This window comes from Anguilla anguilla, chromosome 13 (genome assembly GCF_013347855.1).
Source record: "Anguilla anguilla isolate fAngAng1 chromosome 13, fAngAng1.pri, whole genome shotgun sequence".
Classification (NCBI taxonomy): domain Eukaryota; kingdom Metazoa; phylum Chordata; class Actinopteri; order Anguilliformes; family Anguillidae; genus Anguilla; species Anguilla anguilla.
The window spans coordinates 11,818,665-11,846,307 of record NC_049213.1 but is presented as its reverse complement, the minus strand read 5'-3'; the positions used below and the strand labels follow the sequence as shown (position 1 = coordinate 11,846,307).

Sequence of the window (27,643 nt, the reverse complement as noted above, 5' to 3'; positions counted from 1 at the left end):
GTCACCGTAGGCGTACCCCGCTCTCCTCACACAAGTCTACCACAGCAATAAACAACTGCGAGTATTTAAGGACACTGGACAATCCTTCCTTAGTAATAATCATAATAAAACAAAGATACCACCAGTTACCTCTCCATCCCATCCTAATGAAGGAGCTTCACCCTGACTGACTTCGGGAGATGGGATTACTCAACATAACAGACCAGGTACATAACCAGATTTATTAATTTTATTGCAGCAGAGGTAGCTGCTAGCTAGCTTGATGGAACACCGTCTCTCTTTATTCTCTTTCCAAGTGATGAGGGCGGATTTCACAGTGTTGGGCCGAGGCTGGATAGTAGCTAAGACTAACGTTATCGTTCAGTAGGCCTGCGCTATATGAAGGTTTTCAGTGCCACATCAGTCTGGATCTTCACGTTTTGCAAATAACATGGATCAGGCACCAAAGTCTTTAATGTTTTGTCATTTTGCTGGCGACTTAGTTTCCGCGTTAGCGTAGTTTTAGCTGCGGTTGGTATGCAGCCAGTAAGCTAACAATATTCTTTGCAATGCCATTGCACTTGACAGTTGTCCCCTCTTAACCACGGTAGTCAGTTAGCAGTACAGATGGTTGCATGTCCACATAAGTGACTTGAAAATTAACTTGGCTCTGTCCGTTTTACATTTAGCTAGCCATACGCAGCTGGCTAGCCACTGCTAACGTTGATAATGAGCTACACAGTGATGTAATGTGTTCGGTTATATTATTGTCTGACAGTGATGCCAGTTAGTCTAGTTAATGTTAGCTGTTGTTAGTTGCAGTTTTTTGCTTAACGTTGGCTAGCTAAAGTCACAAGCTATTTCCAACCAGGTTGCCTATTGGGTACGCATTGCTGTAAAAGTAAATACAAGTCAGTTAGTGTAGTCTAGTCTAGTCTAGTCTACATTATAAAATATAGCTATGAAAGGGCTGTATTCGTGAAACGGGGTGACTATAAGTAACGTCCACTAGCCTAGATTAATAATAGGGCACTTGAGTTTTCCTAATACATTTGATCTACACTAGATGTCTTGGCGAGAAACCAGTTTACTTGGCTAGCAGCTCTCCTAGCATCACTGGCCTTGGTCAACTAGCTAGCTGTTGCTGCTAGCTAGGGAGTTGTAGTATCAGAACCATTAGCTTCCTATCATGTAGTGTACCATGTCTAGTAATGTAATGCAACGGTAGCGAATATAACAAAGATACGTGCAAGTAGTTGTGCAGGTTAGCTATAGCCTAGTTGCAAGAGATATATAAAAGTATACGTTATTTATCGATAAATTCATGGAGTTGCATGTCATAAACTGACATTCTGTAAATTAAGCCTATTCACATGTAATGGTCATCACCTTTAGCATCGTATATCTCCCATTCCCTGCTATAAGAAAAAATGGTGTAACGTTATACTGGGAAGTAAGTTAAACTAAATTTCAGTGTGTTGATTTATTATTTTGTGAAATCTCAGTTCTATCTTTTACATTAACGTTACTGTCCTCACGGTACATTTTTGGATGGACCGCAACAGCGGGGCCAGCCCTACAAACGCGAATGTCTGTGACTGACTGAGTGAGTGATGAAGTTACACCATTGGTCGGCTGAGTTATGACGTTACACCATTGGTCAGCCGGTCCAGCCATATACTAGGTTTTGACCTGGTCTTGTTAGTATGAGTCACTGGAATAAGCCTAAAACACACAGCGCATGTCTTCTTGGATTAGCAATGCAGATTACAATTAAAGTAGAAGGCTAGCCATTTGTGAGTTTTTCCCCTTGACTGGATCAGTGGTAAACAACCCTGTTCCTGGAGATATACTGTTGGTTTTCACCCTAACCTTAACATAGCATACCTCATTAAACAGCTAGAGATTTTGATGAGGTGCCTTTAAAGAGCTATAAAAAAATTAATTTTACTTGATAGAGACCACTATCCCACCATGGTTGATTGGTCGGTGTTAAAAATAGGTTCAACCTATCTTTAATGACTGGTAACTGATATTTGTAGTTACGCATACAGTGCTCCAGACCACAGATTTTGCTAATGGGGAGTTTACATATATACAGTACAACCTACCTTTGAAGTGATGTCACCTGGAGATTAATATTCAAATCTCAATTACAGCTCATTATTTTATTATCTGAACTCCAGCTGAAATGGGCATACACTGTGTTCCGCCAGAATCAGGAATTATAAACCTCTTGTAAAGAGATGGATACTGTACCCTCTTACCTTATGATGAATTCCTTAGAAATTGACCTGGCTGTTGTTGTCTGGCAGGTCATGAAATGTTATTGTCGAGCAAATCATTTTATGAAATTTCATGAGGGTTGACTCGTTGTTTTATGTCTTAACTGCAGAGTTTATACGCTGTGTGAAAAGACGTCTTCTTTTGTAGACCCCACTGGTCCAGGCCATATTTAACCGTAATCCAGGAGAAGTTCAGGTACTGTTGCACAAGAAGGAAGATGTCAATGCACTGGTAAGAGGCCATGATGGAACTGATTGTGTCTTTCTTCTTTGTACAGAAAACACCAGTATAAATTACATTATTCGTTTAATTACACTGCATACACCAGGATTACAAGGATGCTACAAAGTGTTCAACAGGCAGATGGTGTAGCTCTCGCAGTTTGAAAGGGACATTTAAGTCCTCATAATGCTCATTTATAACATGTACAGAGCTCTCATTTTATTTCCAGCCATATTGTATTTGTTTTTGCCCTCATGGTTTCATTTATGGAGTTTATTTGCTTATTGTACGTCGCTTTGGATAAAAGCGTCTGCCAAATAAATGTAATGTAATGTAATTAATGGAGTTTGGAGACTGTAAGAAAAGCCAAAGAGCACTAATGAGAGTAGCAGAGCAGCCCAGGGGTGTAGTAAGAGAGGGCAGCAGCCACTTAATCAGACTTGGGTGGGGAAAACGTAACACAAAACCCTAATGGTAGATTTAATGAGATAATGTGCCAGACATCAGTGCAGTAGCAATTAACCTACAGTAGGCCAAATATTTCACCGGAAGCCTTTCCAGTAGTGTGCTCTGAGCATATTGTCCAGAGCATAAGAAGACTCATAGGTGTAGTAACCGAAACAGTTGGCGGGTGTAGTAACGCGAGTAGCCCAGTGATGCAGTTACAGGAAGCAGCAGTAAGCTAACGAGGCCCTGGCCTTTGCTCCTGTTCCACCAGGACCCAGAGCGGCGTACCCCTCTGCACGCCGCCGCTTACCTGGGCCACGTTCACATCATGGACCTCCTCATTCATTCAGGTGACGTTACTCTCCTGTAATCTCCTCCTTGTCGCATTGCTTCATCCCTTCATGTCCAGGCAGCATTTCCTCTGAACTGCGATGGGCACTTTGACCTTTACCTGTTGGTTTTTTTTCTTCCAGCTTTGGAAGAAAAAGGTACTGTCTTGCCAGATATTAACAGGCGTAAGCATAAACGAGCGTAAAACCAAAATATTTCTTACATCTTACATCCTTTGTTCACAGCTAAGGACAGTGCGCAGATTGAATTGAGGCCGTTTCTTCTCTATCTCCCGTGTACCCGAGAGTCTCAAGAATACATTATGGATATGATAGTGTACAGTCATCACTGAGATCAGCTGAATTATTTCTCTTTTCTTCTCTCCATCCATCTCTCTCTTGCACACTGATTAACACATGCACTCTCTCTCTCTCTCTCTCTCTCTCTCTCTCTCTCTCTCTCCCCTTCTTCCCTCCCTCTCTCTCAGGTGCCACTGTTAATGCTAAGGACCATTTATGGCTGACTCCTCTGCATCGGGCAGTCGCCTCCCGGAATGAAGTAAGCACCTGCCATTTTTGCTTTCTGAACCACTGGTTTCCGTTTCATTTTAATCTTAGCAGGTGACAAACATGGCAGTGCTTTTGTTACCACTACTTGTTCACTTCTTCAGAGATGTGCATCAAGCTTGAATTTGTTCAAATGCCGAGTTGGATCTAATTTATCTGAGCTATTCTACTCTTCCTTCTGTTTTCATTTCCATTTTGAGAGCTTTGTCACTTCGACTTCGACTTAACCACTCACCTGGTCAATAGGTGTTCTCTTTACTGTGTTTGGGGAATTTCAGGGCTTTTTAAAATTTGGTTTATTGAATAAATTGCATATTTAACCGTAATCCAGGAGCTTTATAGAGTTTTATAAAGCATTTTATACTGAAGAAAATGCCCATTGAAAACTTTTTTTGTTTTACCTTGTTTGTTTTATCTCCCCTAACACCTAAATCTGTACTTCCTCATTTGTGGATTAATTGTGTACTGACTGAAAGTACCCACTATGGAAACAAGCTGGGTCAATGGTTTGTCTTTTCTTCATTCCCAGAAGGCAGTGGGGCTGCTGCTGAAGCAAGGGGCGGAAGTGAACGCGCGGGACAAGCTGTGGCAGACCCCGCTCCACGTGGCGGCGGCCAATAGGGCCACGCGGTGCGCCGAGGCCCTGTTCCCCTACCTGGGCAGCCTCAACGTGGCCGACTGCAACGGCAGGACCGCCCTGCACCACGCCGCTCTCAGCGGCCATTTGGAGGTGAGGAAGCGGGCTGAGGGGTGCACAAGCAGTGTGAGGGGTACAGGTGGAGCATGAGGGGTGTAGGTGGGGCGTGCGGGATAGAGGTGGGGCATGAGGGGTACAGGCGGGGCGTGAGGGGTACTGGTTAGCCGTGAGTGGTGCACGCAGTTCTAAGTCCAGTCGAAATCAGACTTGAATATCAATGCTCTTTTCTATGTTGTAGGTGTAGGTGGGGCGTGCGGGATAGAGGTGGGGCATGAGGGGTACAGGCGGGGCGTGAGGGGTACTGGTTAGCCGTGAGTGGTGCACGCAGTTCTAAGTCCAGTCGAAATCAGACTTGAATATCAATGCTCTTTTCTATGTTTACCCTTTATTTCCTTGGTCCTCTCTCCAGATGGTGACGTTGCTGCTAAACAAAGGGGCCAGCTTGAATGCTAGTGATAAGAAAGAGAGACAACCTGTGCACTTGGCGGCCTGTCATGGTGAGTTCAGCTCACAGTATATGAGCGAATTTTGGCCTACCTGGGCGAATGTGGTCCTTTGAGAGACATACGTGGTAAAGTTTGACCCAGTGAGGCACCGATGTGGCAATGGTTTGATGCAAGTTATGCCAAAAAGTTATTTGCTTTATGCAAACTCCTGCACACACTTTTCTTATCAGTGATCTGGCCTTAGCATTGCTCAAGAAGGCAAGGTTTCAGTGGTCTGTTCCTCACATCATACATCAGCTGCTTTTGTCGTTCAATTGTCCATGATCTTGTTGCAGATGCACTGGTTCTGGTGCATTAATTACACTTGTGACGGCAAGCATGTCAGAGACTGTACGGTTGTTGGAGTTGAAGCATTTTATAGAAATGCTTGCCCTTCATAGCAGGCTGAGCAAACTGTTCATTCGGTTGCTTTTTTTGCGTTCACCTTCAGGCAACCTGGAGGTGGTGAAGCTGCTGGTCTCCCGGGGCGCGGACGCGGTGTGCAAGGACGAGCGTGGCTACACCCCCCTGCACGCCGCGGCTGCCAGCGGCCACGTCGACGTGGTGAAGTACCTGCTGCAGCTGGGGGCCGAGGTCAGTGCACAACGCGCAACGCCGACCTCTGACCTTCGACCTCAGTCCCTTTCAGAGAGGCCTCAGTGGAGGGATGCCAGTTTTGTGAGATTTTCGTTCTGCGGGAGGTCGATTTTTTTTTTTTGGTCAGGCTGTTTATTTCTGCACTGAAGTTGTGCACTAATGTGAGGCAAACCAAGCTGGCTTAGTAATGTCAGTTAAATTTGTGGGCACCTAGGCATCATAACAAGTTGGTCAGGTCAATATTTATTATCCCGGAGGAAAATTAGAATTTTATTGCTGACGGGGTCAATAAAACAAACAAGCAAACAGTCATAACACAAAACAACTGGACGCAAGATCTTAACAGATTTGGCAGTGTATACAATGATGATCAGGACAAATGTGTAATCTACAGCTACATGAAAATACTTACGCACAATGCCTTTTTTATTTATTCGAACCTGCCACCGTTTGCTATGTGAACAATGGCTATCGTAGGTCCTTTTGTTCTTGTTCCTTTGATTAGACCTTATCAGCTGCGCTGAGACTGATTCTCCAACGTCAGACGCCATGTTTTCAGGCTTCCAGGCCTGAGGCACTCTGGCTGTTTGCTTTGGCCTCTTCTTTCTGCACAGTTCATACGAATGCAGCTCCGTGTGCTGTTCTGTAGCGCTGCTTAGCGACCGCCTAGTGACATCACCCCTGCTCACCACATGATTTCTTAAAAGCATGCGCCCAGAGCATGTAAACGATTTTCATAATTTATGTTCAGCTACTACTGTTTTTCAACTTTTAAGGGTGCGCTGTTCCCACCCAGCAACATGGCATATATTGTTAATGGAGATCTGGGTCATATACGTATTTGTTTTGGATTCAAATACTTTTCTATGCTTTACCGATCTTATCTGGTGTATTCAAACCAATATTCTCAGAAAGTGCGAATCCTGCCTTCTGGTCATATAGGCAGGCTGAATTACACCAGGCAAGATCAAGAGCGCACAGAACAGTACTTGAATCCAAAACAAATACGTATTTGGCCCTGGTCTGTGTTAGTGCAAATTTTGAAATTGAAATTTTTAATTGGATACATCTTTTCAAACAAAAAAACAACCTGTAGCGTTTTCTGAGGAATTATGGCAGCTTGCGGTCATATTATGCACAGTATCGGAAATACTGCAGAGTACTGGAGTTTCATAAGGAATTTAATAGCTATATTATAGAGGTTGTTATCATTTTAAACGTTCAGTAATGTGAGTATCGTTCAGTGATGATGGGGCTCCTTGGTCACAGTCGTATGATGGATCATTTTCTTGTCCTCCCATGATGGCTGTTTTTGTTGGCCCTTCAGATGGACGAGCCCAACGCCTTCGGGAACACCGCGCTGCACATGGCCTGCTACCTGGGCCAGGAGTCCGTGGCCAACGAGCTGGTCAACCGGGGCGCCAACGTCAACCACCCCAACCGCCGCGGCTGCACCCCCCTCCACCTGGCCGCCGTCTCCACCAACGGCGCCCTCTGCCTGGAGCTGCTCGTCAACAACGGCGCCGACGTCAACATGCAGGTGAGATCCCGCGATGATGATTTCCCCGCCCGGAAAGTCCCGGAAAGTGCGCGATGCCCTTGAGAATTTACACTGAGCAAAAATGCATCCATCCTCCTCACTAATTCGGTAGTATGATGTCACTTAGGGCTGCATTACCCCCTAAGCCCCTGTTACTCAATCACGGTCCTCAAGGGCTGAAAACTGCTGGCTCCCTCCCTTTACGTGGTAGTCAGGTGTGAAGAAAATCTGGCCAGTCCGTAGCACTAATTGTTCAGTTAACTACGTGGGAGAAAAGAAAACCAGGGCTGGATTTCAAATTGAGGGCCAGATTTGAGTATCCTTGCCCTAAGCCCTAGGTTTGGAAGTCACCCTAGGGACTATGGGTCATTCCACATCATTGGATAATGCATCCACCAATCAGCCTTCCTGCTGGCTTAAACATTACCATTGGTGTAATGGCCTTGAAAAATCTACACCTGCTGATCTCTAATTGTTATCATGAAGCACCTGGGTGTTGGTGTAGCAAGGCACCACCTTTCTGCATTTCTTTTTTTAAAAACTCCGCCAATTTCCACAGCCACCTTCTCACACTTTAATTAGCTGTTGTCAGGGTGTAGCATTAAAATGTGTTCGTGTGAATCCCTCCCAGAAAACTGTAGAAGACTGTTCTGTGGCTTGAAAATTAATTCATGTGAGCTGCATGATTTAAACTATTTAGCGTTCATTAAATGCTCTTAATTCAGTGGAGTTCTGCGGCATTGAAGAGCACCTGTATTCAACATAAAATAAACATATAATGTTTGTCGTGGAGTGAAGCTGCTCTGCCGTAGCAACGCTGGTCGCATTTGCAACAGCAGCGGTGGCATTAGAACCCTGTTGTGGAGGAATGGCGGCTGTATCTTTCTAACGGTGCGTTCTCTCGTTCTCTCCTTTCCAGAGCAAAGAGGGGAAGAGCCCCCTGCACATGGCGGCTATTCACGGCCGCTTCACCCGCTCCCAGATACTCATCCAGAACGGTAGCGTCCGAAACGCCGGGGCAGCTGCTCATTTATTTATTTAACCAGTCGTTAGTTACTCAGCTCACCTGTGGACACGACCTCATTTACAATGGAAGACTGACCACGAAGCCAAAACACAGTAATGCTGTAGAAACATGGACCGAGACCTAGACGATACAAAAAGTTTAAAAGTACCAGGACACAAACGGGGGCTGTGTCTGAAATGGTCAACTAGTTCCCTATGTAGAGGCCTTCCTAGAGTGTCAGCCATCCATCCATCCGCTTATCCTGAGCAGAGGGTGCTGGAGCCTGTCCCAGCGTGCATTGGGCGAGAGGCAGGAATACGCCCTGGACAGGCCGCCAATCTATCGCAGGGCACACACACCATTCACTCATCATTCACTCACACACTCATGCCTATGGGCAATTTAGAGTGGAATGTCAACCAGTTTCTAGGAAATGGTTGACACTCTAGTTGGTTCGCTATATAGGGGCCTAGTGGAGCATTTGAGACACAGCCAGGTGAGGGTGGAAGAGCAGCCCCTGACTGTGTCTCTACCCCCTCCTCAGGCGGAGACATTGACTGTGTGGATAAATATGGCAATACTCCTCTTCACATTGCTGCTAAGTACGGCCATGAACTGCTGATCAGCACCCTGATGACCAACGGTGCTGACACAGCCAGGTGAGAGCTGGACGGGGCCTACAGGTACAGAGAGAACACTACTGACACACACCTGGTGAGAGCTGGGCGGGGCCTGCAAGTACAGAGAGAACACTACTGACACACAGCCAGGTGAGAGCTGGGTGGGGCCTACAGATGCAGAGAGAACACTACTGACACAGAGCCAGGTGAGCGCTGGGCGGGGCCTACAGGTACAGAGAGAACACTACTGACACAGCCAGGTGAGAGCTGGGCGGGGCCTACAGGTACAGAGAGAACACTACTGACACAGCCAGGTGAGAGCTGGGCAGGGCCTACAGGTACAGAGAGAACACTACTGACACACAGCCAGGTGAGAGCTGGGCGGGGCCTAAAGGTGCAGAGAGAACACTATTGACACAGAGCCAGGTGAGAGCTGGGCGGGGCCTAAAGGTGCAGAGAGAACACTACTGACACAGCCAGGTGAGAGCTGGGCGGGGCCTACAGGTACAGAGAGAACACTACTGACACAGAGCCAGGTGAGAGCTGGGCGGGGCCTAAAGGTGCAGAGAGAACACTATTGACACACAGCCAGGTGAGAGCAGGGTGGGGGACTACAGGTTTACAGAGATCACTACTGTGACTCCAGATCTACAGATGGCTGGGTGCAGCTCCTGTAATCTTAAGAACAGCTTTCTTTCCTTAATCCTGTACACGCCTATGGAAGGAAAACTGGCAGTTTGCAAAGCACAGACACATTCACTGTTCTTCTCCGTTATCCTTGTTTTCTGCTGACCCTTATTGATTGTTTTAGATCTCCATTGACATTTGGTTCCTGTGTGTGTTTGTGTGTGTGTGTGCATGTGTGTGTCTGTGTGTTGCTCCAGGCAGGGGATCCACGGGATGTTCCCGCTGCACTTGGCCGTGCTCTATGGGTTTTCAGACTGTTGTCGCAAGTTACTCTCCTCAGGTGAGGATCTTTTTTACAATCTCGGTGTGCGATTTCTGTCCACAGAACGCCACGTTTCATCAGCTGAATCGCACCAGAGAGCCGAGTTTAAATCACTTCTTCTGACACGGTGCCAACGGCTGTAAATATATATAGCCTGCCATTAAAAGATTAAATTAAAAAAAAGCTAATATTGGCAGTATTACGGTCTCCTCCAGCAGCGTGAGAATCATCTTTAACGTTTTTACGCGCGGATAACTGCCGTGAAGTCCTCCGTTTGGGCGGGCGTTTCTTTTGTGCGATGCACAGCGCTTCCTCATTCGCCCTGACCCGGAACGCCCTCTTCTCCCCCCCCCCCCCCCCCCCCCCCCCCCCAGGTCAGCTGTACAGCATCGTGTCCTCCCTGAGCCACGAGCAGGTCCTGTCGGCCGGGTTCGACATCGACACCCCGGACGGCCTGGGGAGGACCTGTCTGCACGCCGCTGCGTCCGGCGGGTGAGCCGCCGCGTTCCGCTCCTGTTTCCCGCCGCCGTTTATCGCCATGGTTTCTGCCCTTTCCTCCTCAGTCTGAGAGCTTCGGGGCGCACAGGGGTTCGATGGCGCTGAACCGACGAATCGAGTCACTCGGTTGATTACCCGGTGTCCCCTGGTTTAGTTATCTGAGCTGGTTGATGATGTTATGGTGGCTCTCCAAGAGTAAGAGTGAATGTTACTTATTTAGAGGGTGAAGTAAAGAGTCTTATTTAAAAAAAAAAAAAAAAAAAAAACGGTTAGGAATGAATGTATGCCATTTGCTTACGTTCATTGTAACTTTACAGTTACAGCCAGGAACGTGAGAAGGTAAAAAAAAAATGGTGTGCTAGTTGTCACTGAATTGTACAAATGTGAAATTCTGTGCAAATGCTGTGGTAGAACTTCCTTTATGTTACTATATTTACTATATCAGGATTAGAATTGTATTGTATTGTATGAATTAATGTCTTTTGGAATTTCAGTAACGCGCTTCAGCTCGAGGGACTGTGGTGATATTTTAAATTTAAAGTGAATTGCCACTGACAGAAATGTACAGGGTGGAATTTCAAGATTCAAACAACTTATGTTGCAGACCAGAGCCATCTGTCTGCATGAATATATTTATCATCAATCTCTTTTGTCTTTTTTTTTGCAATTCTGTTCATCCAGAAAATATCCTCACTGACTGACTGTGAAACCTATGTCTCGTTATTTTCTGGCAGAAATGTTGAATGTCTTAACTTGCTGCTGAGCAGTGGTGCCGACTTGACCAAGAAGGACAAATTAGGAAGGTGAGTGAGACTTGCTTTTGGATGCGCCCAGGGCTGGAGTTACTAGGGTAATGATCCAACCATGCTAAAAAAAGCAGGTTGAATGCAGTCGTTAACTGCAAAGCTAGTAATTATATGGTCTGAAAACGCTGTAGTGTCTTCATTAACATGACACACTTTACAGAATATATACAGAACGCTAATTAGCCAAAAAACAACGCTTTTCCAAACACAGAGATGCTTTGCTACACAGAACGAAGTGTGGCAGGAGAACATGACAATCAGTCATGCTTAAAATGTCCTAGGCAGCAAAAAGCACCGCTGAAGAAATGTCCCGTAGACAACGGCACAGTAATGAGGATCCCTTTTAATGTGCAGACACAGTGGTATATCAAGTTCTTAACCAATCCAGCAAAGCTTGCCCACAGCACTGCATTAAATTTCACATTACAGATACAAAAAATTTCTGCTCTCTTTATGTAGGAGTTTCTTTATTCTCACTTGTTTTAAGATTGATTTATGTCGGTTTGGTTGATTCGGGTTTGCCTCCCGTCCGTGTTATTAGTTTCGTTTTGTCGGTCTGGATTCCCATCTGTGTCTTTCAGCGAATCTCTGTCGTGTTTCTGCGAGAATGACCGACTGGCTTCTGAGTATCAGCCTCAGCTGTGCCAGAGTGAATCAGTGTGCCTCAGCTGTGCCTGAGTGAATCAGTGTGCCTCAGCTGTGCCTGAGTGAATCAGTGTGCCTCAGCTGTGCCTGAGTGAATCAGTGTGCCTCAGCTGTGCCTGAGTGAATCAGTGTGCCTCAGCTGTGCCTGAGTGAATCAGTGTGCCTCAGCTGTGCCTCTGGATCAGCGAACGCTAATGGCGTCCGATCATTATGTTTCGTTCCATCCGTTCAGGACTCCGTTGCACTACGCCGCAGCCAATGGGAACCACCCGGTCGCGGTCGTCCTGGTGAGCGCGGGCGCTGAGGTCAACGAGCCCGACGGGACCGGCTGCACCCCTCTGCACTACTCCGCAGCCTCTCAGACCTTCTGCCGGTGAGTGTCCCCGCCCCCTCTGGGCCATCCGCGAATAGGAACGCTCCGCGGCGCGCACCCACTGCCTGTTTGACCCTAGTCAGTCTGCAGCACACAGTACGTTAAGGTTGGTGTGAATCTGTAGCTTGTGCCTGTCTGTGTGATATACTGTGTTTTAAAATGGCTGGTGCTCTTTTCAGAGTGGACAGGCATTACTCGGGAGACCGACAATGTGAGGAGCGAGACAAGGAGAAGTTTTTGTGAGTGTGACCCTCTGTTTACCTGCAGCTGTGCGCTCGGAGTCCCGCGCACCTTATAATTCGCCAGCCCTCCAGCGGCAACCTTTTCTGATGAGGTCTGCTGTATTAAAAGCAGTTTTAAAAATTGTTAGAAATGCAGTGTTATAAAAGACTGACTTCCCTTTTAATTTAAATTGATTTTAATTTTTTATTGATTTTGTAAATACTGAAGTATGGGTATCGGAGACGGCCTTGTGACAAACCTTCATTTCACACTTACTGGCACTAATATTCTTGGGATATTACGTGTGAAGGTTCCCCATTTCATCGCTCATTCTCATTATTTGAAACTCACCATACTTGCCTGGGGCCAACATATATGTATTTAATCTTGGACCAGAAGCGAGCCACTGAGTTTCCTGCTCTAAAATAACTGTTACCTCGTTTTAACCTGGTTCTGTGTGTGTCTACAGTAGCCTGGAGTTTTTGCTGGATAATGGCGCAGATCCGGCCATGCGGAACCTGCAGGGTTACACCCCCGTTCACTATGCAGCTGCCCACGGCAACAAGCTGAGCCTTGAGCTGGTGAGTCATTCGTTTAGTCATTTATTTCTTTACATATTTTTCCATTTCATTTTGTTAGAGAAGACGACGCACAGTAATCTGCATAAGGCCGTTGTGTCCGTGCACCATGTTAGATTTTGGTGCATGGCAAAATTGTGAAAATCTGTTGTCTCTTGTTATAGGTGAACATATATAGACATGGTCATGAATGACAAAATGTATTAATATGGAATACAGTCAGTTTTTGTATGTCTGTGTTGTGGTACATGTGATTTGAGCACTGATTCCACTTCTCTCTGTCTCCATTCTTCAGCTCTTGGAAATGTCTTTCAACTGTTTGGGAGATATAGAGAGCACCATTCCAGTTAGCCCTTTGCACTTAGCTGTAAGTACTCACCCTTACAGCCCCAGCTTCATATTAATCTGCTTTATACTGTGGCCTGTTAAAATATTTGAGTAGGTCAGAATTCTGCTTGCTTGCACATGTGTAGGGTCTGAAGCGTATATATGATTATTGGGGGAAAAAAACAGGTACCTGAAAATGTGGGATGGTAAATTAAAATCTCTTATTTCACTGCTGTCTATTTATTTTGTCAAAAGCCTACCACCAGGGGGCAGTGTAGAATTTAGTTCACTGATCGGTGTGTCGGTGTAGCATTTATTGGGTATAGTGTGTGGTGGGGTGGGGTATCTCGCTTTAAAGTCTCCATTGTTGAAGGGGCGCGGGGGGGGGTTTGACCGTCCTGGAGCCAGGTATCAGCGGTAGTAGATTTTAATGTGAATGAGCTTCCCGCTCGCCCGTTTTCGAGCAGGCCTATAACGGACACTGTGACGCGCTGCGAGTTCTGTCGGAGATGCTGGTGAGCCTGGACGGGCGCGACTCGGGGGGGCGCACCGCGCTGCACCTGGCGGCCCAGCGGGGCCACGCCCCCTGCGTGGAGGTCCTGCTGGCCCACGGGGCGTCCTGTCTGCTCCAGGACCACCACCGCAGATGGACCCCCCTGCATGTGGCGGGTACGATGACATCATCAAAATGCGCCGCCTGTGTATTTACAGCAATGCAAATACGACACCTGACCGGGGCAGTAATGCACCGGATACATCAAATAAAATAAGGTTTTGAGGCAACTGGGACTTTCATCAAAGCAGATTTCTTCCACTTTTCACAAAAATTTTCACAAAATAAATAAATTTAACTTAATTTGCTTTCTTTAATCCTGGTTTGTGAAATAGCCCTGAAGTCTGTGTCGTCTAAGTCGCACTAATGTTTCATTGCAGGTCACTCTGGATGAGAGTGTATGCTAAATCAGTGTGTTGTAATGAAATGTATTGTAATGTGTTGTAATATAATGGTGTTTTTTGTGGCTGTTCCATGTCAGCTGCCATTGGCCACACAGACTGCCTGCGCTTGCTGGTGGAAAGCGGGGAGAAGGCGGACCTCGCTGACATCACGGACGCTCAGGGAGAGTGAGTGCCCCGTCTGAGGCCCTGCTGCAGCTCTTTGTCTCTGGATCCATTCACTGGGGTGTGGGGGGGGGGGTCTGTCTGTTCGTAATGGAGTAAACACCTTTCCCTGTTGATGAAGACAGATACCCAGTGTTCACAATTGCGGATTGGAAGGTTTCATTATATGGCTGGCCCCAGAAACACAAGTATACGTTCAGCAAGCAGATGCTCTTTTGGTTTGAATTAAAGTTAAACTTTAAACACAAGTTCTTTTATATACTTTCAAGTCCTTCATTTGCATTGAATTGTCCGGGGGTCAGATGTTAACCCCTGCCGGATTGGTTCCAAGACACTCTTGTTACCTCTAGAACCAGCCGGACATGATCTCCAGTACACAAACCCGCAACATCATCTGTGTGTTCTCGAGCGGAATGTTGTGCTTGTGCGTATGTAAGGAGAATGGCGTTCCCTCAGTGCTGATGGTGTCCCTCTCCGCAGGACCCCCCTGATGCTGGCGGTGCTGGGCCGCCACGCTGACTGTGTGCGCCTCCTGCTGGACGAGGGAGCCCTGCCTGACGCGCAGGACCGAAGGGGCAGGACCGCTCTGCACCGGGGGGTGAGTCACCACCGCGCACCAACCGAAATACGGCTGAGTAAGGTCGTACCAGCAGACCTGGTCATGAGTATCTGTAAATATACGGCTGGAGAGTAGGGTGTAGTGTGGGAAAGGGGGTGAGGGGGCGTAGTGTGTGGTTGTAGTATATATTGGGTGTAGTATGTGGTGGGAAAGGGTGCAGTATTTGTGTGTAGTGTGCAGTGGGGAGGGTGCAGCATGTGGGTGTAGTATATCTTGGGTGTAGTATGTGGTGGGGAGGGGTGTAGTGTGTGTGGGTGTAGTGTGCAGTAGGGAGGGGTGTAGTGTGTGTATGTAGTATGTGTTGGGTGTAGTGTGCAGTGGGGAGGGGTGCAGCGTGTGGGTGTAGTATGTGGTGGGGAGGGGTATAGTGTGTGGGTGTAGTATGTGGTGAGGAGGGGTGTAGTGTGTGGGTGTAGTATATATTGGGTGTAGTATGTGGTGGGGAGGGGTGTAGTGTACGGTGAGGAGTGGTATGGTCCAGACCACCCCCACGCTTGCGCCTGACTGTGCGGTGGCTGCAGGTGGTGATGGGGTGTGAGGTCAGCGTTTCGGCCCTGCTGGAGAGCCACGCCTCCGCGCTCACCCAGGACTTCCAGGGTCGCACCCCCCTCCACCTGGCGGCGTCCTGCGGACGCGTGGACATCCTGGGGAAGCTGCTCCCGGCCGCCAGCGGCTCGGACCAGCCGGCCTCCGTACAGGACTACAGCGGGTACACCCCCGCGCACTGGGCCGCCTACCACGGTGAGCACCGCTCAGGGATCCAGTGCAGGATTGGGAGTCTCTTGTCGAATTGTTCCGGATGTTTCGGTTCTACATCGCCCATTCCCCTCTGAGTGAATGGATTTGTTTGCATTTCTTCTTTCACCTCAGGGCATGAAGACTGTTTGGAAGCTTTACTTGAACATAAACCATGTAGTATCCAGGAAGGAAATCCTTTCACCCCGTTGCACTGTGCGCTGTGAGTAACTCTGTTCTGTGACTGTGTTCTGTGAGTAACTGTGCTCTGTGACTGTGTTCTATGAGTAACTGTGCTCTATGAGTAACTCTGTGCTGTGACTGTGTTCTGTGAGTAACTGTGCTCTGTGAGTAACTCTGTGCTGTGACTGTGTTCTGTGAGCAACTGTGCTCTGTGAGTAACTCTGTGCCATAACTCTGTGTTCTCTGTGTAACTCTGTCCTGTGCTGTGTGCCATTCAGCTGTTTCTGCTGAAATTGACTTGACGGTTTGCTCCGTGAACCATGGTCCTCTTAGAGATGCACCGTATAGCAGAGATGTTTTAGTTGTGTGAGGTACACTCTCTCTGTCTCTGTGTAACAGGATTAATGGCCATAGTGGGGCAGCAGAGCTGCTGCTGGAGTTGGGGGGCTCTCCACTGCTGAACATCAGAGACGCTAAGGGGAGGTGAGCTTGTCACTGCCGACAGTATTTACTGCATACAGTCCTCTGCGTTCACTGCACAATCACCTCTGTGTTTACTGCCCAAACACCACTGCCTTTACTGCAATATCACCACTGCTTGTATTGTACATGGTCGCCACCACATTTACTGCACGCAGTATCTGAACAAATCCTTATTCTGTGCGCGAACCTTGCCCTATGCTATAATTCGTCTGGATTAACTAAGACTTGCGGTTCGATTGAGGGGAAAGCAACACCTTGGCTCAACCAAAAAAATAAAAATCTTCTTTATATGGAACAAATCTGCATGGACATCAAATCCAAGCATTGTTGAATACATTCATGAACCCTTCATGGATTCTTGTGTATCTTTCATGACTAACATGCATTCATGACTTGGCGACCATTACTGTGCATGTACATATGTACTGCTATACTGCTTGGGAATTGTTGATTAATTGGCTACTTGGTGCTGCTCTTTCTTGTAGATGAATATTTAATAAAACTCTTCTTCTAGATAGGTGTCTGTATTTATACGCCATGTATGTACATAGTGAAATGCACGTACCTGTATTGAACGTACCTGCTAACCACACTTTACCGTTCGCGGTTCCCCCTGACCGTGTCCTGCCGCGCGGGCGCCCGTCTGCTCGTCCGCCTCTCAGGACGCCGCTGCACGCCGCCGCCTTCGCCGGGAACGCCACCGGGCTGCAGCTGGTGCTCAGGCAGGGGTCAGAGGTCAACGCCGTGGACCTCGCCGGACGCTCCGCCCTCATGGTCGCGGCGGACCGCGGGCAGACCGCTGGCGTGGGTGAGTGAGTGGGGGGGGCCGAGAGGCGCGCGATGGCGAGGTTCGGAAATCAGACGCGCCCTGTGATTGACTATCGAACAGATTGAGACATTGTGTACATCCTGCTTGATCGCATTTTATTGGCTGTGAGGGTAACTGATGTCATACTACTGGATGTTGCAGCAGTGCGACAGGTCTGTTACTACCACTGGGCAATTGCAATTGGCCGGAAAGGGTTAATTGTTTTAAAAAATGTTTTAAAAAGGTGTGTATAAAAACAGGTGCTGCTGTTTTCTGCAGTGACACAGTGTGTCAGTAATGCTGCTGTTTTCTGCAGTGTCAGAGTGTGTCATTAACAGTGTGTCAGTAATGCTGCTGTTTTCTGCAGTGACACAGTGTGTCAGTAATGCTGCTGTTTTCTGCAGTGTCAGAGTGTGTCATTAACAGTGTGTCAGTAATGCTGCTGTTTTCTGCAGTGACACAGTGTGTCATTAGCAGTGTGTCAGTAATGCTGCTGTTTTCTGCAGTGACACAGTGTGTCATTAACAGTGTGTCAGTAATGCTGCTGTTTTCTGCAGTGTCACAGTGTGTCATTAACAGTGTGTCAGTAATGCTGCTGTTTTCTGCACAGTGACACAGTGTGTCATTAACAGTGTATCAGTAATGCTGCTGTTTTCTGCAGTGACACAGTGTGTCATTAACAGTGTGTCAGTAATGCTGCTGTTTTCTGCAGTGACGCAGTGTGTCATTAACACTGTGTCAGTAATGCTGCTGTTTTCTGCAGTGTCACAGTGTGTCATTAACAGTGTGTCAGTAATGCTGCTGTTTTCTTGGTGGGGTCAGATATGCTGCTGCACAGAGGAAAGGCCGACCTGACGCTGCTGGATGTGAACAACAACACAGCCCTGCACCTGGCCTGCAACAAGGTGTGTGTGTGTGTGTGTGTGCCTGTGCGTGCGCATGCGTGTGTGTGTGTGCGTGTGCGTGTGTGTGTGCATGTGTATGTGTGTGTGCGTGTGCGTGCGTGTGTGTGTGTGTGTGCGTGCGTGCGTGCGTGTGTGTGTGTGTGTGCGCGTCTCTTTTGTTAAGGTAATGACTGAGTGTGACAGAAATAATTGTGGTTTTTAAGCCTTCGCCCCGGTGTTCACCTGACTATGAGGAAGCGAGTGAAAGTCTTTTGAAGGGAAATTGTAAATGTAGAAAATTGCCCAAACCTTGTCTGCTGATTCATGTTCATTATCTATTTAACATAGAGAACAGTTGTCTGTTGCTTTAATCAATACTCCTGCGTAAATGGCGGTGTCATTTTGTGTCATTTGCGTGTGTTTCTGTGTGTGTCCTTTTGTGTAATTTGTGTGCGTTTCTGTGCAGGGTCATGAGATGTGTGCCCTGCTTATTCTGGATGAGATTGAAGACCTGTCACTCATCAATGCCACAAACAGTGCTCTGCAAATGTGAGTCCTGGGGTGCTCTTAACTGGGGGATGGTTTACAAATTTATGGTTCCATAAGTCTGTGATGATCATACAGTGTAGAATAGTAAAGTTTATGTGTACGTGCGTGCGTGTTTTGAGTCTGTTTTTGTGGACTAGCAGGGTCGTGTGCCGGCTGTGTGTAGGCCATGTGTGTGCAGGCCGTGTGTGTGTGTGTCTGTGTCCAGGCCATATGTGTGTGTGTGTGTGTGTGCATGTGTGTGTGTGTGTGTGTGCGTGTGTCTGTGTCCAGGCGATATGTGTGTGTGCAGGCCGCGTGTATGTGTGTGTGCGTGTGTCTGTGTCCAGGCGGTATGTGTGTGTGCAAGCTGTGTGTGTGTGTGTGCGCGTGTGTGTGTGTGTGCAGGCTGTGTGTGTGTGTGTGTGTGTGTGTGCGTGCGTGTATGTCTGTGTCCAGGCGGTTCTGTGTGTGCAGGCTGTGTGTGTGTGTGTGTGTGTGTGTGCGTGTTTGTGTGTGTGTGCAGGCCGCGTGTGTGTAGGCCATGTCTTACGAGGCCTCCCTCCCTCCGTTCCCCTGCAGGCCCCTGCACATGGCGGCCAGGAAGGGTCTGGCCACGGTGGTGCAGGTGCTGCTGAGCCGCGGTGCCACAGTGCTGGCTGTGGATGAGAAGGGTGAGGCACATTAACACGTATAAACCCTCTATTAGCCATTTACAGACAGGGTTATAAAGCACAGCCACTGCCTATATACCAAAGTACCCGCTTATAAACATTAAACACTGACAGCTATAGATGTATAAGCTATACACTAGGGATGCAGTGTTTCACAAAACTCGCGCTTAGGTTCGGTTCACGGTTTGGGTGTCACAGTTTTGGTTCGGTATGTATGTTGTTGGTAAAGCAGAGGAAAAAAGTGCCAGTGCCAATCAAATTTTCATTAAAGACTGTTATTAAAATGGTTATCCAAATGTAATCAGTTCGTTATCAATAGCCTCTGTATATTGACATGTGTTATGGAGTCTGAAGCGCTGCTTAGAGGATTAGGTCCGATCATTCAGAATTTTTATATTAAGCACAGCATGCAACATGTAAAATTTTGACTGTAACAAAGTGTGTTTTTGCATATCTCTTGATTCCCCAGGCCACACCCCTGCCCTGGCCTGTGCGCCCAATCAGGACGTGGCAGACTGCCTGGCCCTCATCCTCTCCACCATGAGGCCTTTTCCTCCCAAAGAGCCCGCTGGCGCCCCCTTCAGCCTGGGCCTGCTGAAGCCCTGCGGCATCGCGGCCGGCTGCGGGCCCCTGCCCAACGGCGCCCTGGGCCACGCCTACGCCAAGGACCGGCCCGGCGCCGTCGGCCTGGACGGCTGCTTCTCCGAGTGACCCCGCCCCTCGTTCGCACGCGGCCGTGAGCGGGAAGTCGTACGTGTTCGCGTGCGTCCGAGTATCTCTCAAAGGTGCAGTCAAACCCATATGCAGTTATGAGCCTCTCCTCCTCATACACGTGAGCTCTCTCTTCCACCTCCGCGTGCTCCGCCCACCGAGCGCAGCCCTGGGAGAAGCTCCGCCCATCGCAGCCATGCGCAGCCCTGGGAGAAGCTCCGCCCATCGAGCGCAGCCATGCGCAGCCCTGGGAGAAGCTGCTCCTCAGGCCTTCAACACTATTCACCAAAATTAATTCCGTCCCTCAGCACTTTGGCTTGTAGCTTTTCATTTGGTTATAGGGCCTTAGCTATTTATTTTTAACTTGTAGAATTAAAAAATAAATAGAATAGAATGTCAGAGGAAAACTATATCTGTAAATGCACCTTGTGTATTTTGAACCTGGAAAAGCAATGAGCACTAAATGGAAAAGTAAACATGAGGGGCAGAGGTAGCAAGCCCAGGTGCAGTAGCACTGTAAGCACACCGGGGGCATCGCTGATACGGATCCAAGCAGGCCGTGTGGTTGAAAGGAAGGCCAGTGCCTCGGAGGGCAGGGATGGAGAGAGCTGTGGCTGAAATGGGTTTGACTGTACCGCAGAGGGAAGGGGTGCAGAGAAACCCTCATTTTAAGTACAGGTAACACCCTCAGAAACACGCCTAACAGCTTGAGCGACGTGAACTAAAGAAACCATTTCTTATCGGTAATAAGCAATCTGATTGTATTGAGCAGTTATGAGATTAGGAGATAACGGTTGATTTATATGCTAAATGTACAGTTTTTTTGTGTTTATGTGGGGCTCCAATTTTGCACAATGTCAGGGAAAAACAATCAGAAACAAAAAGGAAAAAAAAAAACTACAATTCTGCCAATGAGCTGTTGTTTATCAAGCATTTATGGAAGGGAGGGGTAAGCCTGAAAGATGCAATGGCGGCTTCCCCCTCCCTCCCTGTTAACCCTGCAGAGAAGCAGGGGATTGTGGGTAGGGAGGACTGCGCTCCAATACCTCTCAGATTACACGGCAGGTGAAATCGCCTTGATTTTCCTGCTCACTCCTGGAGCTCAGCCAAGGTTATGGATGAAGGAGGGTTTTCTTTTTTTCTTTTTTTATTTATTTTGCAGCGTATGTGTTTTTATGACACTTTCAGTCTTTTTTTTTTTTACAGCTTTGTGCCTATGAAATACCGCTAATTTTGGGGAGGAACACCCGATCGCCCCTTGCACACACAGACACCACCTTGATTCCTTTTGAAAGGGTGATTCTTCTTTTTTTTTCTTTTTTTTTTTTTTAAAAGAGAGCAATACTAGATTTTTTTTTAAGGAAGCGCTATTAACTTGAACAGTTTAAGAAAGACAGGAAGCTCACATGCTGCCACCAAACCTGGGGTTAGGGGAAGAGTCCACAAGTGTACCAACACGTACCTCTGGAACTTTAATATGGCTGTGAACTTTTCCACAAAATTTGTGTACACCATTTCAGAGTTTCATGAACGATGGTTGTACGATCCTGAATTTGTGGAGCTCAGCATTTTTTTTTGCACTTTTCTTCTATATGAGGAAAAAACTATTAGCTGCTGAAATCTGCTGCCTTTTTTGCACGTTTGTCCTTACAGTTTGCATCAGTGCAGTCCATTTTTTTGTTGTTCTGAAAATTTCACTCTGAATTTTTTGTTGAAACTTTCAGACCAAGTGTTGTTTTGTGTGTTCATGGGACTTCTTTATTTGTGTATCTTTACTTTTTCTCAGCAAGGGAGTATTTAAAATTGAGTTAAGATCTTAAACTGCAATACACTCACTGTTAAATTTACCAAAGGTAACATATTAATACTATGCTTTTTAAATGCCTTTCTTTAAGACAGCCAGCCATACTAGATGTTGAAACGCAACCCCCCCCCCTCCCCCCCCCATTACGTGCTTGTCGATGTATAACAACTGTCATTTAATGTGGAATCCCGTTTGAGACGTGGAGCTCTGAATATCTTTGATCAGCGATCTCTAAGAATGTAACAATCCGCTGTCGTAAGCAGCATCCAAAGAAACGGCCGTGCTCGTGTTCTTCTATCTTTTAGTTTCTAAGTGAAAATTTAGCGTTCGCCCTTTCCTTTCCTGGGGACGAATTAACTGCACATTAACTTGGGTATCGCAATATCATTTCATAATCGCGGGAGTAGGCAGCCAGATGCGCTCACGCAGCTACGCCGTCCGCCTGGCCGCGTTTCCTACGGCATCCAGCAAAAAAACAAATCTGCCAAAGTCTTCACAGCCGAGCACACGAGTGACAGTTACAGATACCTCGCAGTCGCGCAGAATTTTCTGCTAATGCATGTGTATGCTACGGTGTACTCAAAATAGCCTCTTTCACTGTGTCTTGCGTGTTGAAGGGATAACGTTTTAAGATAAAAAGAATCTGAGGACATTTCATACCCTTAGCCAACTTTAATGGCTTGTCCTATAACACTTTCTGCGAATGGTCCTTTATATAAGAGCTGTACAGGTCATTCATAAGCACTACCTACCTTCATAAGCGCTAAACAATGACTGCAAATGGTTGTATGGTGCGTATCGCACGGTATGTCATGTAACATGCTGAATCTGTAAACATAACCTTGGATCCTTTTTCAAACATGGACCCTTTTTCAGTTGTTGACATAAGCGCATATGAATGCTTATAGCGTGCTTAAGGTGGTATGAACTGCTTGTGACATGGTTGTATAGCTCTTATGAATGACCATCAGTAGGAAGTATTATCGCATTTCCTGTCTGAAATGACTTGCCTTAACTGTGACAAGCTTCGGTGGCTGGCCTGCCAAATTATCAGAGTGAATTCCAGTTGGTAAACAGTGGTGTGAATATCGCAGAGGTCTTACAAGGCACAGTCTAGCTTCAAATCCCGGAACCGATCTGCGTTTCAGATGGCGCACAGAAGTGCTTTGCTCTGCACTATGCATCAGTTCAGAGCATAGAGGTTTTTTGTTTTCACATTTTGTTCGACACTGATGAGCTTTACATTTAAAAACAACGTAATGACCTCACACAAGGCAATTCCGGAAGCCTGTCGAGCTCGAAGCTTGCTCTGTGTATCGTTATCACCGCACACATAAAATGCCTAGACATCATGCGATCCTTGTGAAGCTTCTTTTCAGTTGATCCTTGTCCGGCTCCTTACCTTATTGCCCCTCTTTGAGTCTTCCTACATGCTAATGCTAACGCTGTGCTTATACCATGAGAAACCTCAGTCCTGTCAACCACATCCAAAGCCACCCCTGAGATCTGAGTTGCTCAATGGACGCGCACATTTTTCAGGTTCGTGTTCAGGCTTTTTTTTGTCTACTGAACAAAGCAAATTAGCAAACCATTAGTCTTTTGCACATGCTCAGTAATTGTTTATTGGCAGTGTGTCAGCATTGTGTTGCATGACAGCAGAGCACATTGTTCCTCTTGGATATCTGTTGAGTTGTGAACGAAAGAAGGGCCCAGCAACAGTTGAGTTCAAGTGTTGGCTTTCGTATATAACTTGACGGCGTATTAAATCTTGAGGATTGTTTAAGTGCGCTTGCGATCCTTCGGCTCAACTGTAAATGCGTAGAGCAGCAGTCGTTTCTCATCTTTCGCGAACTCAAGTTGTTGAGGCTGTCTCCATGCTGCTGTTCAGCTCTGTCATTCAAAAGCTATTTCTCAGAATGAACTGCCAATGAAAGCTGCTGGAAATGTATCTTAAAGGCTTCTATTGTGCGCCTGTCTTGGAGCACTTACACTGGGTGACTGTAGTATACTTTATTACTCCCATAGAAGAAGTTTTTTTTTTGTTTGTTTAGTCATCTTTGTCCAACAATGCAGTCAATGTTTCTCATCTAGTATGGCTCACATAGTTGGTTTTAAGTACTCATAATGTCTTTGAACACCAAGGAAATTATTTCCAACTCCCATATTGTTTTAAAACCTTTTTGTTTTTGTTAATTTTGCATTTTCTTTTGAAATGACAATCAGAATTGTAAGGGCTTTTTATTTTGTTAGTAAACCTTTCGAATTTTGTAAAATGATTCTCCAGTATTCAACAACTGACCAAATTCACTGGATTTTGAGGAATCGGTGGCAAGCATATGTGCTTCTTACTTTCATTTCAAGAAAAAAACGTATGCATCTCCAGGCAACTACACTCTGTGTTTACACAGTTATGGTTCATTTGTACAAGCAGTGCATTTGATCTGTAAGCTGTTCCTCAGTGGCAACTGCTTCATTTATTAGAAGCAGAACTTGTTGCAGTCTGCGTGCCTAGAATTGTTCTCTTTTAAGAATTTCATATGCAACAGCACATCTCCTTGTGTGTTAATAGCAAGCATAGAAGGATGGGAATGCAGACAGAGATTGCCGGTTGGTTTCCTGGTCCATTCAGCTTATAGGGCTTGGAAGGAACCATTTGGGGGGGGGGGGGGGTAGCGAAGCTTAAATTTCACACTTGTGTGGCCAGAACTACTATTTTGGCAATGTCCCTAACATGGAATTGTAAAGCCTTAATGAGAAAATATTAATAGCTATAAGTTATGAAGGAACGACAGTTGCCAAAAACCACTCTCGTTGCTATTCCCCTGTGTTGGTACTAAATAGGCTGAATGTGATTTGTATGAACTTACCTGCTCTATGATGTCATAGGGGGAGGGGGGTAGGCAAGCAAGATGACATCACAGTAATAATGAAGCCATTCCACTGGAGTTCTTGTCGAGGGAGGAGTTAAATCTGCTTTGATAAAGTTAAACCATCCCATCCATGTCCCCCTCCCCCGTTTTGCTTCTGTGTATTTCGATCTTATGACTATGTTTGTAGTGGGTGGCTGTTGTAAAATTGCAGTTATAAAATGCTCCTATTATTGGACCACAGTTCAGTTTTGGCTGGGAGGAGCTGGAGGTGTTCCCTTGAAGCCAAACAAAGGCGATTAGGGTGAAGAGAGAGAGAGAGAGAGAGAGAGAGCCCGAAATGGGGCGAGGGTGAGGGAGGGGTGGGTTTGTCCCATTCCTCCTCTTTGTTTACATAGCTCATATCGGTTTGCATTGATTCAGGACCCACAGAAAGGCTGCTGCTTTTTTACATGCAAATGGAAACGCTACGAGAAGAGTTCCTCTCGACCCTGATCCAAAGCACTTAAAGTAAGCACTTTTATGCATTTAATATTTACATATGTGTCCACACGTATGTAGGTATTAAACTTTCGATGACAGTTTCAGTTTCTCGAGCGGAAGGGTGACGCGTAAACATATCTGAGAGGACGGGGGGTGTGGAGTTGGAGACTGGACGAAAGGAAGCCCTGGAACCGTAGATGTGCGTTTCCGCGCACACGCGTGTGCACGCTTCCGTGCGCCCGCACGTGTAGCACAAACACGCTTCGCGTCCGAGTGAATTTGCACTGCCATTCATTTTATTAGTTGCCAAAAAAAAAAAAAAGAATAAATAACATTTGATAAGGTTAACATTAATGAGACTGAAAAGTTAACATCCGAGCCATGTGAGTGAATTGCTCACGAGTGAATGTACGATCTGGTCCATGCGGGGGGTTCGGGTTTAAAGATCAGGGCCTGTATTCAAAAAGTGTCTATGTAAAAGCGCTGATCCAGGATCAGTCTTACCTTTCAGTCCATAAATATTAATACAGGCCCAATTGTCATTTTGACTGGAAATGAAAGTATTTTTGTTTTTGTGTTTTATTTTTTTTGGGGGGGGGGGGGGGCTGTTGGGTCAGAGCCATCTTCTCATTGGTACTTCAAACAGTGAAGCCAATGAGGATATTCCTAATGTACACTGCCTCCATCCTGTCAGTGCAATTGATACACTATGCAGTCTTAGTGACACGTCCGATCTTTCAATACATGATGAAACAAAACAAGAGCACCGAAAAGGACAGTTCACTTTCTATGGTTTTTCATTTTATTTTACAGCATGTTGTGTTTGGCTCAGAAAGTTTTTACAGTATGTGTAATGAAGGATATATTAGAATGATATTTGGAGGGGTTTCTAATGACCTGCTGGCTTTACAATGGCAGGTATAGGGGCATTCGGAGGTCAAAAGCAAGAAAACACACTTCTGATCCAAAGCAGCTTGTACTACCCCATTATATTGCATCCATTATCAAGCTGTACACATGAACGCGTTAATATTATGTCGATTATAAACCTTAATATCAGTTTTTATATCTTGCTGGCGCCTCTTTCCGTGAACGCAGTAGTCTCAGGTTGCTTGTGCCATAGGAAATTGTTCCAACTGATAATTATATTAAATGCAATTTTTTTAAACTATAGGATTAAACACATTCACAACCTTGGGAGGCATAACGTTGCTGTACAAGGTGCTTTGGAGTAGTCTGAATTGTAATTTCTTGGCTTTACCAGTGTTTATGCTCTAAATGTGAAGTTGTTGGTAACTGTGGTATGATTTCCATTACCAGAGTTTGGCCCCTGCTTCTTCATAACGTATCATCACATGCGCATGCAACAAAGGAATTATTCGGTTATTTGGCAGAACAGGCAGGTGCAGCATGATCTACCATTGAATGCTGTGAAATCTCAAATATAGAAATTAAAAAATGTAAATCTGAAAGAAATGGACAGGTGTGCGCCAGCTATACAATTCTCTAATTTTCCCCCAACGAAGTGCAGTTGGGGGCAACCAAGATCTTTCATTGGAGATTTTGGCTTTAGCAAATTTAGGCTGTTGCCACAGTATAGCGACCGTGCAGAAGATAATGGAAGACTTTATTGCCCGATGTTTGGAAATGCTTGGTAACGAAAAGCAATACAGTGTGTAGCGTGGCCGGTACGCAGTGAAGTTTATATACTGGACTAATGTGAAAAGTGTTACGTAAAGAGCCAGGAAAAGGACGGTTAAGACCGATGGAAGACAGGGTTCAGCGGAACAGGTGGCGGTTACGGCACGATTTTCAGCACGTCGTCTCTGCGCGTAGCGGGATGTCTACGAGCCCCGCGCGAGCTTCGCGAACAGCTGGTTCGACTTCTTCACAGCCGAAGGAAGAAAGCTAATGAGAGCGGATGTTATGCAAAGTGAAATTCATGTGCGATGTAGTGTCATGTTGAATTAACGGTGCTTGCTTTCTGGGAGAAATCAATTGTGATTCTTCATACGAACATTTAACACAAACTGTAAAGCGATTCTGAACTGCAGCAGATTCCGCGGGAGTGCTTGCCATAGGCTCTCACTGCAGGTTAGGAAAATGTGGGTAGGGGGGGTGGTGGGGAGGGGTGGGGGTATTTCGTACGCGCTAGGTATTTGCTGATGTTGTTGTCATGGCTATTATAATATATATGTAACAAAGGTAGAGTGGCTATGCTGGGCTGCTGGGAGAATTTTACATTTACCTCTATGGACACCTGTGTCCCCGTTACTTGAAAAAACACACGTTTAAGGCAATAGAAGAATAAATTACATTATATTTTTATTTCCCTGTGGAGCATTTGCCTTAATCTAGGGTACAACTGTCACACTTACTCAAGACAAGCAAAAACTGACTTTTCTATCTTTAATTTGTGTTGGGTGCACTGCGTCTTCAGTATACAGTACAATGTTACATGCTGGTTGCGGCTGAGTTTATCAGATTTTTTGGCACACAATTTATGGTTGCAATGTAATACATTGTGACACAAAATACACCCTATGTACTCTAAACTTTATCTTGTAGCAGTTTA

The 27,643-nt window shown here is 46.3% G+C and overlaps 1 protein-coding gene across 1 annotated transcript; it reads left to right on the top strand.

The window, feature by feature from the left end:
• Window positions 1–43: 43 nt before the first annotated feature.
• On the top strand, window positions 44–22,555 carry ankrd52b (ankyrin repeat domain 52b). Its single transcript, XM_035388395.1, has 28 exons — window positions 44–206; window positions 2,413–2,496; window positions 3,206–3,284; window positions 3,752–3,822; window positions 4,360–4,560; window positions 4,937–5,024; window positions 5,464–5,606; window positions 6,937–7,149; window positions 8,069–8,147; window positions 8,700–8,814; window positions 9,660–9,742; window positions 10,099–10,216; window positions 10,957–11,025; window positions 11,906–12,046; window positions 12,226–12,285; window positions 12,738–12,849; window positions 13,142–13,213; window positions 13,641–13,842; window positions 14,208–14,295; window positions 14,773–14,890; window positions 15,433–15,652; window positions 15,782–15,869; window positions 16,229–16,312; window positions 16,975–17,120; window positions 17,943–18,025; window positions 18,471–18,553; window positions 19,112–19,203; window positions 19,673–22,555. The coding sequence occupies exons 1-28, from the start codon at window positions 180–182 to the stop codon at window positions 19,912–19,914; spliced, it is 3,201 nt and encodes a 1,066-aa protein (XP_035244286.1). The 5' UTR covers window positions 44–179; the 3' UTR covers window positions 19,915–22,555.
• The last annotated feature ends 5,088 nt before the right edge of the window (window positions 22,556–27,643 follow it).